Raw genomic sequence first — 13,815 nt, forward strand, 5'->3', positions numbered from 1 at the left:
TATATTACCATTGTGACAGCATTTTATACCCCAAAATAGGAATCTTGCGTCTTGTTTTAGGTCCCGATAGTAGAAAGAATGCAGTGTACATGTATTCAGATGGCCGCCGTGTAACGTTACGTACTAGCAAGCGCGCACGACAATACCGCCAGAGTAGAGTAGGTTATCATAACTCTTTAGAAAGCGCAAAGAAAACAAAAACGACAGATTTGCATTAAAGAAAGTTTATTTTCCATAGCCTGGGCTAAGCCACGATCTATAACCTACGGCTTCTCCACGGGCGCTGGGGACGAGCGTGGAATGTCATCATAAAATTAAGTCGGTGTGGCCTTACTGTGTCAAGAGGAGTAAATCAGAACTCTCGGCTATATATTTAATATTTTAGGGGAATATTTGATTGGGAATCACTTCTCTATCAGTATTAACAGGTGCCAGTCATTTTGGCATAGAAGTGATGGGAGGAATGAAGTGAAGCTATAGAGTCAGACAGATACCAGGCTAGAGCTATCATCCTGGTAAGCCTTCTGGGTTCTCTCAGCAGTGGGAGGTATCATTACACCTGAGCTGCTCATCCCAGCCTGTACTATCTGTTACACATAATTGAAAAGTACTTCAATATAGATCAACCTAGACAGCGCTATGGGAGGTCATACATTTTAGCGTGCAAAATACCTGGTTGCCCAGTTGCCCCGGGCAACCAAATTTTACTTGGCAACCTATTTTTGAACCTAGGTAGCCCAGTGTGCTACCTGAATTTTCAAATTAAAAATAAAAACAGGTCTAGGCATCCTATTATACACCCAAATGCTATGATAGGAGCCATGAAGTTAACACAAAGGGCTGGGTTAATATTCAAACAATTAATTTTTAACTTTTTTTTTTAACAAACCTCTGCATTCAATTTGATAGATGGAAAAACTGTGACCTAAGTTTGTAAAAAAAACCTTGTGTTTGATATACAGTACTATTGGTAAGTACTTCTTCTTTTGAAACTGACAGCAATAAGAGACTATCTGTATATACATTATGTGTTGTTTTCATGTCTCTGTATACCACTTTGTATGGGATTCTTCTTGGCTTGTTTAGTCTAAGGAAGATAAACAGTGTCTGTGTTTACCTGTTTGGTAAGTGAAGTGGGGCAGGTGGCAATCATGTTGTCCTGGCTAAAAAAATCTCTCATGTCAACGTTAAAAAAATTGGCATTTTTTTTCTCAGATAATGCGATATTGTAGAGTCATGAAAATACTTTCCAGTAGGAGAAAATGTCAGGAATATTCCTCGTAATATTTATTACAAGTACAGTTATCTGTAATCCTAATAGATAGAAGTAACTGTATACGTCTATATCATTATCACTTTCCCTTGATATCCTGGGTACAAGAACACTTGTTCCCAGGACACTCTGACCTGAACAGTTTGAAAAGGCATGGAAAGAGTCGTTTTCAAACCGTCTAGTTGATATGCATATGTGGGGTTAAGATCTATCAAACCCAATGTTGTCTTTTACCCTCAAAGGCAAGAATCCGTCTGCCACAAAGCTATGCAAAATCATCCATTCCCCAACACTTGTGCCATAAAATATGCATACATAGCATGCATCAATCAATATAATTCCTATCTTTGGGGAGTCAAGTCCCCCTTAAAACCCTCAAACCCATCAAAATTTGATTGATGCATTTTTACTTTGTGTGGGTTAGACCTAAGAAGGTCATATAAGATGTCAGCGTATTTATGTTATTTTCTTGGACCCAAAGTCCTTTCTCCCATTCCAACTGTACAGACCATTAGATCATGAAGCCATTATAGGGCTCAAAATACTGGGGTGCACCCAAATTTGGAGCTGTGCAACCAATTTTTTTCTGTGGGTGCACCAGTGCAGCAAAATATTTCCGTAGGTTTACGTATGCAAGATATCAAATGTATAGTATTATGCAGCATATTCTTAATATCATAGTGTCAGAAAAATGGTAAAATCATTGTTATAGTACTTTTCTTTAGAAATGAAACATAATTAGTTTTTGCTGACATTCTACTTATTTCATCTTATATGGTGCACCCCAAAAATTTTTGTGCAACTGATTTTTTTAGGTTGGGTGCAGTAACAGTTGCACTTATTCCCAATAATGAATTTCGAACCCTGCATTACAAAGCACCAACCTCCTAGGCTCTCTCATGATCAATGACTTTAACGGTGACAGGAACGTCTTTGACATTTTCCTTCCCCTCGGGACGACATGTTTTATTAGCGGTAGGAAATGTTAATGTGTGTCAAACTTGTGTAGGCGGAGAATTTTGGCTAGAACATAGATGTTACTGTCAGTTTGTGTTTGTAGTCACTTCGTCTTCGTATAAGTCCATTAGATGACATGAAATGTAATGTTCGAGTGGATAAAGCCACAACAATTTGATTTGTTGGTTCTCGGATTTTGTAAAAAAAAAAAATGAAGCGACAGGACGAAAAAAAGTAAAATAAAAACAGACCTCGGCACCCTATAATGGCCTAAATATGAGCATTTTTTAGTTTATTCAGTGCCTAAAATGTTTTTCTTTGCAAATCAGAAGCGGGCAAATCTGTGAACCAACAAATTTAATTGGTGTGGCCTAATGATATTTTTTGTTCTCGTGGCATCTTCCATATTTAATGTTATTAGGAGGTAGTTTGGATTTAAAAGAAATGTATTAGACCAAGAGCAGTTTGATACATACATGAATAGATAGATTGGAAATTTAGATGTATAATACTAGAGAAGTAACATTTGCAAAGCAAATGCATAATGTTTACCTTCGGACATGGTCTGCTCTGTTAATTCTTACTCAAACACATTCACATACATGTACTACTAGTACTAGTATATGGTGACAGGAGCAGAGCAGACCATGAAATTGCAGCATTATGTAACCCAACACCAGTCACCATGGTGACAGATGTGAACAAATCATGTCATTGGTCAGGTCATAGGTCACTGTTTGTTGGAGAAGAAGAGGAAGAAACTGAGCAAAAACAATATGTTTGTTTTCCTTCAGTAAACATAACTAGCAGAAGGGTTTATAATCTTTTTTACACCCTGCTTTTAGAATGGAGTAGTCCAAAGTACATATTGCACAAGTTCTAGATCCCTACAATGTGTGATTTTTTTTCTTCACAGAAATAAGTTTTGGGTTTTTTTGGGGGGTGAAGAGTGATGTTTGGTAGGTATTCTGATATACTGCACCTTTGGCCATATCAAGGTCATGTGTTTGACCTTGACATGTTGATGAATAATGAAGTAGACCCAAATCAATATCAGCGGAACCCTCTATCTGATTTCCACTGTGATACAACAATACCCTCAGCAGTCTGGTGCCAGGGCTGTATCGATTGCTTTATGCTGGCATCAAGACTCCTACGCTTCTGTTTAGGCCACACCGACTTAATTTTATGGATGACATCCGCGCGTGCATTGATTTTTGCCTGTTACTCAAAAAAAAAAAGATCACGTCCACCGAGGCTCTGGCCTGGCTATAGACCAGGGTTGTCCATGGTGGCTAGCGACAATACTGAGCCGGGCACCCAGGCTACCGAAGCTCCATGACTCAAGAACTCAGTACATATGTACAGTGCCGATTCATAAATTCCACAAAAAGCCAGTATGTGCCGTCGTGCTTGTCGTATACGTCGCTAAGTACTGCCGCAAATTCACAATACCTGCCCGCGCACACTAGTTTGGAGGTTTTCAGAGGATGTCATCCATAAAATTAAGTCAGTGTGGCCTTGTTTCAGGTCTTTGCCTTGAAGTAGACTATAATTTATTGCAACGTTGCGGTAGAAATGCTGCACCTGATATGGATTTTGTTTCTTCAGAATTGCTGGTGATTTTGGAGCTTGTCATGATCATTTTCAAAGAGGACCAATTCTTTTATGACCTCTGAGTCAGTTGTACTTGTAATGTATAGAATATGCAGAGCCAGTAATTAATCAATAAGGCCGCAGAAAGTTGAATTGATGGTGACTTTTGGATGTGTGTGGAACTAATAAATGTCTTGTTTTGAAATACAGGCAGCTAATTTTGTTTCATTCTTTAAAGAAAAGTACTATAACAATGATTTTATCATTTGGACACTTGAGTGTTTAGAATATGCTGTATACCACTATACATTGGACATTTTCACATACGAACGACATTTTCACATACGAACGACATTTTCACATACGAACGACATTTTCACATACGAACCTACTAAAATGCACCCACAGAAAATTTGCACCCAGTATTTTGAGCCCTGACTAACCTGCATATGCTGGTGGGATTTGGAGAACCCATTGAAAGGAACATAACATTTATTCCCTTTTTTCTGGGAAACAGGCCAAAATCAATGCGTACACAGATGTCCTCTATACAGAAGAGTTTTTGTGGGCTGCTGTCACCAGCCTTTTTTGGCCTGTGGCTTTGTTCCAGAAACATTGAATCATTAACTCAACTATAGCCCAGGAGAAAATATATCAATACTTCCATCATCAGTGTCACCAAAGTTCATCTGTTAAAGTGAAAATGCTTGTTCCAACACAAAGAACTCACCCTCAGTGAGTGTTCTCACCTAGAGCTTTTGACTAGTCACTCTGGTCTTCTTCAATAGACTGACCCAGTGAGGATTGTCATATGGTGATGTCAACACTGGGTGAAAGGTAACTGGTAAACGATGTCCTCAAATCGCAAAATGTGAGAAAATGAAAAGGAAGAGTTAATTATTCGCCATACCATACTCTGTGTGTTTATTTCTTCAACCTCCATGACCATGTAGATTTCATAATTAAGGCAACTTTTTTTTTGCCAAACATTTTTATTTGTACACTCGCATCAGTTGTGGGGTTTCCGGAGGATGTCATCTGTATAATCAAATCAACATGGCTTTAGACACTGTTGGTGATGGTATCCAGGATAATGATTTGACCCTGCCTAATGAGGGAAGTGCCATGCGATGCTGTGTGTCATCTGTCAATGTCAACTGTACGATCCCCCTCACTTCTGAGGCGGCAATTCCGATAAAGCCCAGGGCACAATCAATATGAGGGCAATCAGGGAAGTGTGTGAAATAACTGCTTTTCTCTGTGTACTAAGGAATAACAGCTACTTTTATAGAACTAACATATAATTTGGGGGAACATTTTCAAAAGATCAGATGTGGTAGTTTTTATAAAGCATTTGGATCAATCAATATTATAAGCAGTCAAAACAATATTACTGGTCTCTGTTGGGAAATTTGCTTAATTAATATTTCATCATACAATGCTTGTACTTTTGTGGCAAGAGGCAGTTGTTCTCGGCCACATTCTGGGAGCTAACCTCCTGTGTATGATCTTTTGTGGTCTGTGGTTAGGGAATCCTCCCACTCGCTCGTTTTTAATTATAAACATACAAGCAAACAAACATACAAACACACCCAAAACAATTCCTCTGAAAAAAAAAGGCATTACAAAATTAGCAAAAGAATAGCAACTTTTATTCAAAATGTGATCAAATCCGAGCAGGATACCTGTAAATATTTTCGTTATTGACAGAATGTTGTTTTTGCCGTTGCCATAGATACAGGAGCTGTCCCACATCAACATCCCCGTCATGCTCATGCCTGACGACTTCAAGGCCTTCAGCAAGGTCAAGGTCGACAATCAGTACTTCAACAAGTAAGTCAACATTTTTACACCTTTCTATGGATATCGTTGTAACATGGACTTACTCTGTCCTTGGTGCTAGATATCCCTCCATAACCTTTTGAGGCTGTATGGTCAGTGGTCAGTCTATTAGGGCATGGTACTGGAAGGCAGAGCCCATCCCTCTCCTTATACTGCCTTTTACCTCCCTTACCAAAGTCAGGTGCCTGGGTGGAGTCAGGAAAGTCGTTCTTTTCTCAAGGACACAACGTCTTGCTATGAATTGCAGGAATCAAAGATTCGACCCCATGACCTCTTGGTCTTATGTCTGCTAGCCTAACAACTCAGCCATTCAACGCCCTGATTTTCCCAGCTGAGGATATGAAAATTATGTTTGTTGCATCTCTCCTTCTTGTGTCAACCCCTACTGAGGTGAAGCATGATGCTTTTTTTTCAATTAGCTACTAATGGCTTTGTTACAGCTCCCATCTTAACACTGAATGACAAATAGGAAAACAGTAAACCCCCTCCCCCAAAAATTTTTCAACAAATAACCCAGACTTCGCTATTTGCATTGCACATGACATACAGTTTGTGATGCAAACTTGTTATTGTCCAGGGTTCTATGTGTCTCTCCTATCGAAATTGGAAAAAACATTTACGTCTATTGAACAGCAACCCCTTAGCAGCAGCCTTGTGAATTACTAACATATGGATGACATCTGGAATGTTGGGAGGGTAATAATTTTCCCTAGCATGTACATGCTTTACTTCATGCTCATTTGGGAACAAAAACGGATCAAAGAGACTGCAGTTCAATCATGAATTAGGCCGGCAATTTGTTACTCCTCTGTAATGAGGGTTGTGCCTAGGATCTGTTCTAATGAAGCTTTGAACAAAAACTGCTGACGTAGGTTGAAGATTAGCCCAACTTAGACAACTATCAATCACAGAAAAGATGAGTTTTTTTTCATTGTGAGAAAAAAGCAAATAGCTAACCTGATAATACATCATGATTCTAGCAACCCTTGTACTACTCAGGCCCCTAGAAGCTTGATGACCAAAACCTTTAAGTCAGGAGAATCTGTAATGTTTGAAACTTGTTGATTTATGCATATGTCCTAACATGGACCAATTATTGTCAGACTGGGAACTGTGTGTTACCATGGTCCGTGAATAGTTTCATCAGGTTGGTAAGTTACTGAGTAAAGAGGTTAAAAGGAATGCATCTATAGCAGTGGCACCTGTGCTGCAGTGCAATGTGAACCAGTCAGAATTGCCCTGAGGAAGGTGACAGATGGTCACCGAAACTGTGAATAAAACACTTGGTTGTGTAAAAAGAGTCTCTTTACTCTGTTACCATGGTATTATGGACTGTGATGACTGGTTTCCATAGTGACAGAGAATCCGGAGCTCCTATTGGACTGATTTTCCTAGTGATGAATAATCCTAACCTCCTATTGGTAGTTCAGGGATTGGGAATGGTCCATGTAAGCACGTCGGCAGAACGTACTGCGCCTGCGCAGAACCCCGTATTTTCGCGTTTTTCGTTGGGTTTTTGGTCAACATTGCATCAGAATTTTGCCTGTTGCAGAGGATATTCTTTCCGACACAACATTTGGAAACTACTGTCGAAATGCTAACCTTATATGAGCGAATACAACCTTATATGAGACATTCTGCTGAAATGCTATGTACAATGCATTACGGGTTTCGCGCAGGTGCAGTACGTTCTGCCGACGTGCTGTCCATGTACAAGTATATGGCTTAAAACTCTTGGGGATGAGGCCCAATCAGCTTCTGACAGAGATTGTGTGATGCTGGCCAGCAAATAGCAATGTAATCTGATTGTAATGTGATGTTCACTGTTTCTTTTTCTTCTGTTATTTCAGAGAAAACTTGCCGAGCCATTTTAAAGTGAAAGAATACTGCCCTCTGGTCTTCAAGAATCTACGAGAGAGATTCAACATAGATGATGTTGACTACATGGTAAGAATTTTGTGGTGTTTCTTCTAACACTTTTAGCTTCATACACATGTACCAATAAACCTTACCACCAGTTACTTTTAGTATGCATGAAAAATAAATAAACCATTTGATTGATTGGTTGATTGATTGATTGTTTGATTGATTTAAATATTATTTGACATATTGACACAAAAATGTTTGGACTTTGAATAGTAGCAAAGCCTATGAAAAAAAAGTTGTGTCCCGTTTCCCGACCGACCCTAGAAAAAAACTGCCAACCCTTGCCTTTTTCTTGGCTGGACCCCTACAAGGGACATAAATTTTTTTAGCTAATTGACCTTTTCTAGCTCCATGATCTGACACCTGAGTGATGAAACATTGTACATTCGGTTTTGCAACATTGGCATTGAAAATGAAAGTGTCCTCATGCAAGTTTTACTTTGTTAAACTGTATTGTATAAGTTGGATCACTAGAGATCGCCATAGTCTAAAAGAATAAGATAATCCCTTCCTATGGACCCTTATTTTTTTCAATACTGAAACACGAAACACAACATTTTTTTCTAGGCCTAGGCATTTTTATTAAGACATTTATAAAGCTCTTTTTGGAGTAGGTATGAATGTGATAATATTATAGTCTACTACCTGTGTTTTCTTGATTCCATTGGAAAGGCTTGGACAGCCTACCAATGTTGATTTTTCCCGTTTGCTCTTTTCAGAATTCGTTGACTAGATCGCAGCCCGTGAACACGGACTCCCCGGGTAGAAGTGGCGCCAGATTTCTCATGTCCTACGACAAAAAATACGTCATCAAGACGATAGAAAGTGAAGAAGTAGCACAGATGCACCATCTTCCCAAGCAGTATCATCAGGTGGGCTCTTGAGAAGATGATACGGTGCAGGGCTTGAAATTCTTTTTTGCTGCATGCTTCAATTCACTTCATGTTCACTGTAGCAAAATTTCACTGTCAGAAGAATGAAGGTATTTACAGGAACTATATGTTCACGAGGTGACAGGTGCAGAAAAAAGCACACTATACAGAAGTTGCTGATTTATTTGCTTGGGGTAATGATAAGTTTCCAGTACAGAAGTGACCGTGAAAACCGTGAACATAAAAGTACGTGAAAAATAAAGACTTACAGTACCTGTACAGGCAACATTGAAAATTACCTGAACCACAAGTTAAAATACATACACCACTCAGGCTTTAGGAAGCATGTAACATAATAGAAACTGTTCAAAAACCATTGCCAGTATTTCTTTTATACTTCATAGGTGGTAACAGTCAATGCAGCAAATAAAAATCCACATGCATGTACAGCTACATTTCTATATAAACCTGGTACATGGACCAGTGCAAGTTAGGTGCAGTATTTTAGGAGAACCCACCACACAATAAATTATTATTTGACTTGATTGGTTGAAATTGCAACATTGCAATACACGTGGGACACAGGCAATGAATTGACCTGTTAGTGTTAATAATTTCTCACACAGTTAACATCTTGCTTACTCTACATGTATGTGTAATTTTGTTCTTGTTTTTATTCCAGCATATTGTGGAAAACCACAGTGAAACTCTACTGCCCCACTACCTGGGCATGTACAGACTGACAGTAGAGGGCACAGAGACGTATCTCGTCGTCATGGCCAACATTTTCAGCCACAAACTCAACGTCCACATCAAGTATGACTTGAAGGTCAGCAGAAAACCGTTTCCCTTCTTCGCTTGACACTGAATTTTCTGATTTTTCTGAATTTTTTAAATCTTTTGCAACCATCAGACAATAGTGGTGTACTAAACATTCTTTCCTCATATCTACTTTGTTATTCACAGGGCTCTACAGTAGACAGACAAGCCAGCGATAAAGAAAAGGTGAGTCTGTAGTTTTTGGTCGACACCCCAGGACGCGGACTGAGATATTTTCCTCTTTGTCGTTTTGTTGTTTAGCCATGGATTTTTTTAGATGATTACAATACAAGTTGTCCTTTGTAAGAATAGTACTGGAAAGTGTATTACATACTTTTTCTCACTTTTTTACTTTTATCATTAGAAAATAATGAAAACTGACAAATGTTTTGCATTATTTACACTTTTACAGTTATTAGAGTTTTGCACTTTACAATAAACTAAATATGTGCCTACAGTTGACTGCATAAGTTACATAAAAGAGTTGCCAATATCAGGGACATTAACTTTTGTTGTGTTTTTCCATAGGCAAAAGAATTGCCCACGTACAAAGACAATGACTTTGTAAAGGAGAGAGAAACACTTAAAATTGGGGAGACACAGAAAGAGAGGCTACTTGGGATCCTGAAGCGAGACTCGGATGTAAGTCAAACTCTCTGTTTTGTTGTCAGAAATAAAATCTTCCTTTTGCTTGGTGTATTCTGCTGTTAGCATGACCTAAACCTTTCATACATGGGAAACCTTTGTCTGCTTTCAAGTAAGTTTTGCATGTCGAACATCCTTACTGGTTAAGGTGACCCTTCACCTCAACTTTAACCTTTGCCCTTTACCCGCCACAGCTTCTTGTGACCTTTAACCTCATGGACTACAGCCTGTTGCTCACCTTACCTTTAACCTCTGCCCTTTACCCTCCACAGTTTCATGTGACCCTTAGTGTAACCTCACAGACTATGGGCCTGTTGCTCACCTTACCTTTAACCTTTCGCCCTTACCCCCACAGTTTCTTGTGACCCTTAACCTCATGGACTACAGCCTGTTGCTGGGGGTGCATGATGTTGAGCGGGCGGAACAAGAGGACATGGAGATGGAGAACCAGAGCGGGGACGACGAGGACGGGGAGGACTCGGGCGGACAGTGTGCCACACCCCCCGACAGCCCGCGGATCAAGGACTTCGAGGGCTACGAGGTGGAGGAGAGGGAGGTTTTCGCAATCAAAAGTGCAAACGGTAAGTTTCAAACCCACATCCCCACTACATGTATAGTGTATATACTATGTGTATTCACTACAAAGGTGCATGTACAAATGTACCTATGTATACATATAATACATCCGCTGTATACCTTTGTAATGCATTTGTTTAGTTTGTCTACATTACTGAATGGGCACATTTAATACAATAGAAATGTGATTTTGTGTGAATACTCTAAGATCATGTACTGTTCCTTTTTTGCAAAGCTTCGAAAAACAAAGTTTGATGTAATAGCTAGCTCTAGCAGACTTTTTAAGCCTGCAAAGCTTGCACAATTCGGAAACAGAACTTCTTTACAAGTAGTAAGAATAGTAGATACAGATGCAGCACCAAATTTCAAAAATATTGGATCAAAACTTCTTTACTGTGAGTTGAGTAATAGCTGTACAGATTTAGAATCTTCATAAACAATGCCTCTACATTATTGACAGATGCGCCCAAGAAGGAGATCTACTTTATGGGTCTGATCGACATTCTTACGTCCTACGATGCCAAAAAGAGAGCAGCGCACGCAGCCAAGACAGTTAAACATGGAGTAAGTATATCAACATGTATGTTACATCTGGAAATGTTCGTGCTATTTTAATTCGGATTAGATCTTTATTACACAACTGGCAGACATATCAGTCTGAAACTTATTGGTATTTACAAAAATTGGCTCCATAGTATTTAAATACAAGATGCATTTCCAATGTATTAATATTACTACTGTACTACAGAATTGTTTCAACTGCAAACTTGACGACAAATCTGCAAACAAAAAAATAGTACCTGCAAAAATTAATGAATTTACGATACTAAGAGAGCAGATAAGAGTTTGATGGTGTCTTTATTTTGACTTCCTTTTTGTCCAGATCATGAATTTTATCTACAAACTTCAGCAGTAATGCACAATCAAAATAAACATGGTATCTACAAAGGTGCTAAACTGTGTGTGGTTACTGATGAAACGTTTGAAAACATGACCATGTTGTATTTTCCAGGCAGCTAGTGAGATTTCCACGGTGAAGCCCAAACAATACGCTCGCCGCTTTATGGACTTCATGGACAAGGTGCTTGTATGATTTTAAAGGTGGGTTTCTATTTAATTTTTTTGAGAACAAAAGAGGCTTGTGTGACCATATAAGTTAATGAGTTGAAACAACTTGGCAGTTTCTGGCAAAAGACAGACTATTAAAGTGTATGTATGATTTTAAAGGTGGGTTTCTATTTAATTTTTTTGAGAACAAAAGAGGCTTGTGTGACCATATAAGTTAATGAGTTGAAAGAACTTGGCAGTCTCTGGCAAAAGACAGACTATTAAAGTGTATGTATGATTTTAAAGGTGGGTTTCTACAAAAATGTCCCTTTCCATCCTACTGAGAAATAAAACAAATATGAATTTACAGTGTATTATTTATGATTTATAGATTTTATTCCTCTGTTTTCACATCTTCTGTTTTCCAGGATTATTGGGAACTGCTGAGTCCACACTGTACACAGGGTGTTGATTGAACCTACACTGAAGTCCACAGCCACATGTAACCTGCTGCAGTTTGATGTAAACCTGGTAGAGGGAGCCACTGGATGGAAGGCAGTCACCATCTTTGTCACCTTGAGAAGACCACAGCTCAACATGGGGTCGACCTTTGACTTGTCACCTTTGACCTCCCTAACAAACTTACTACATGTTGACATGTTGTACATGTACTAGTATATTGCACTAGTATATTACACGTACTAGTATACTGCACTATGTACAATTATAAGTATAATTGGACGTAGTAAACAATAGCCGACAATTACTCCACAATGATAGAAAAGCTCTTCTGGTTGCCACAAATATTTCTGACAGAAAACACATTAACATGTAGATGTAGTTAATGGATATGAAGTGTTGCAAAAATGAAGGCCTTGATCCACGTCCAGCTTAGCCAGTTAACACAATGTTTAATATTGCACTTAGGGGGCAATGTACAATATGCTACAAACGTATGGTAGATTCAGGAACATCTTAGAAACAGGGAACTACTTTTTTATGCCGAGTTAGCAGACAAAATGTTTCTTTGGACCTGGATGGAATGAAAAGTGTTCCACAAACAAACAAAGTGTTGTATTATTGCTGAATTGGGTCCGTTACTGAAATCTGCCCAGCAAGTTTTATGTTTGACCCTGGAAGCTCTTGGAAAATGTCTGGAATTTTTAGATTTTAAAGGATTCTAAGTTTGAAACCTATTAGAAGATTTTTCTTTTGAAGAGAGCCAATGGCCATGGAGTTCTAAATTGAATATGTCTTTGAAACAGGTTTGAAGTGGTTGTGAAATTGCAAAACTTATTGCAAGGGAATGAAATTCGACAGTGAAGTTATGTTCTAATATGAATCAAGTTGTAAAGGGATTGAAAGTCCAGAACAAAAATTCCAGGTTACCAAAATAAGCCTTTTTTGTTGCTACTTAGTAAAAAAAAAAACAAGAATGTCCAGACATTGCAGCTTCCAGGTCTTTCTCTTCTGTTGAAATACAATGGCAGTTTTATCTTTCACTTTCAACCCTATTGTAGCCCAATTTGTCAAACTGATCAGTTATATGTACTGCGATGTTGACCTATCGAGTATAGGGGTTCTGAAAAATTCCTGGAAACCCCCAGGCCAGTGATTTTAACCATGTACAGCAACAGTGTAGGTACAGATACATTGTTAGAAAAAGGTTGTGTTGCAATTTTGGTCACAAAATGAATGAGAACAACTCACTCAGTGTATTTCCTAGAAAATTGTGACATAAATAGCTTAAAGTAAAGGTTCTTTATTAATATGAAGTAATCTCTACCAATGTTTAGTAGGGATATCTCTACAAATATTCTCCCCTTATATATGTACACCTCTACATCTATTGTAAACAGTCTACCAGGGCAGAAGAAAAGGGGGAGGGGGGCAGAATATGCTTTTTCTATAGATCATTCTTAGATGGATTGAATTTACCCTGAAAGTTGGGTAAAGATCGAGCAGATTTGTACAATTGCAGGAATGTGTGAGTTTTTATGTTCAATAAATTGTTGTGAATTGTAAGTGTTGTATGATATGTGCAAAGTAGAAGGGCATGAAATGTATGCAAGTGGGAAAGATTACTCTTCTTGAGATGTGTGGTGTGCCATGTACATGTATTTGTGTCCACAACTGCAGTTACAAACTATGGTAGGTTTTACTTAACTTCTATGTTATCCAACCTACCACTGTGTAATATGGTGTAAAAATTCCAAACAACTAGGGTATGGGATAGTTTTTTTTAATGAATTTCAAGTTAGA

The 13,815-nt window shown here is 38.5% G+C and overlaps 1 protein-coding gene across 3 annotated transcripts in view; it reads left to right on the top strand.

Annotated features, from left to right (window-relative positions):
• Positions 1–13,574, top strand: part of LOC109478711 (phosphatidylinositol 5-phosphate 4-kinase type-2 alpha-like) — a 38,046-nt gene extending 24,472 nt beyond the window's left edge. For all 3 annotated transcript variants that reach the window (XM_019780420.1, XM_019780419.1, XM_019780421.1), the window contains 10 exons: positions 5,562–5,659; positions 7,519–7,615; positions 8,314–8,466; positions 9,149–9,295; positions 9,433–9,471; positions 9,814–9,927; positions 10,286–10,511; positions 10,967–11,070; positions 11,519–11,607; positions 11,982–13,574. In XM_019780420.1, coding sequence (XP_019635979.1) covers positions 5,562–5,659; positions 7,519–7,615; positions 8,314–8,466; positions 9,149–9,295; positions 9,433–9,471; positions 9,814–9,927; positions 10,286–10,511; positions 10,967–11,070; positions 11,519–11,599 — 1,059 coding nt within the window. In that variant the 3' untranslated portion in view covers positions 11,600–11,607; positions 11,982–13,574. The remainder of the gene's footprint in view (positions 1–5,561; positions 5,660–7,518; positions 7,616–8,313; positions 8,467–9,148; positions 9,296–9,432; positions 9,472–9,813; positions 9,928–10,285; positions 10,512–10,966; positions 11,071–11,518; positions 11,608–11,981) is intronic.
• The last annotated feature ends 241 nt before the right edge of the window (positions 13,575–13,815 follow it).

This window comes from Branchiostoma belcheri, unplaced genomic scaffold, assembly GCF_001625305.1.
Source record: "Branchiostoma belcheri isolate BF01 breed outbred unplaced genomic scaffold, Haploidv18h27 scaffold45, whole genome shotgun sequence".
Taxonomy (NCBI): domain Eukaryota; kingdom Metazoa; phylum Chordata; class Leptocardii; order Amphioxiformes; family Branchiostomatidae; genus Branchiostoma; species Branchiostoma belcheri.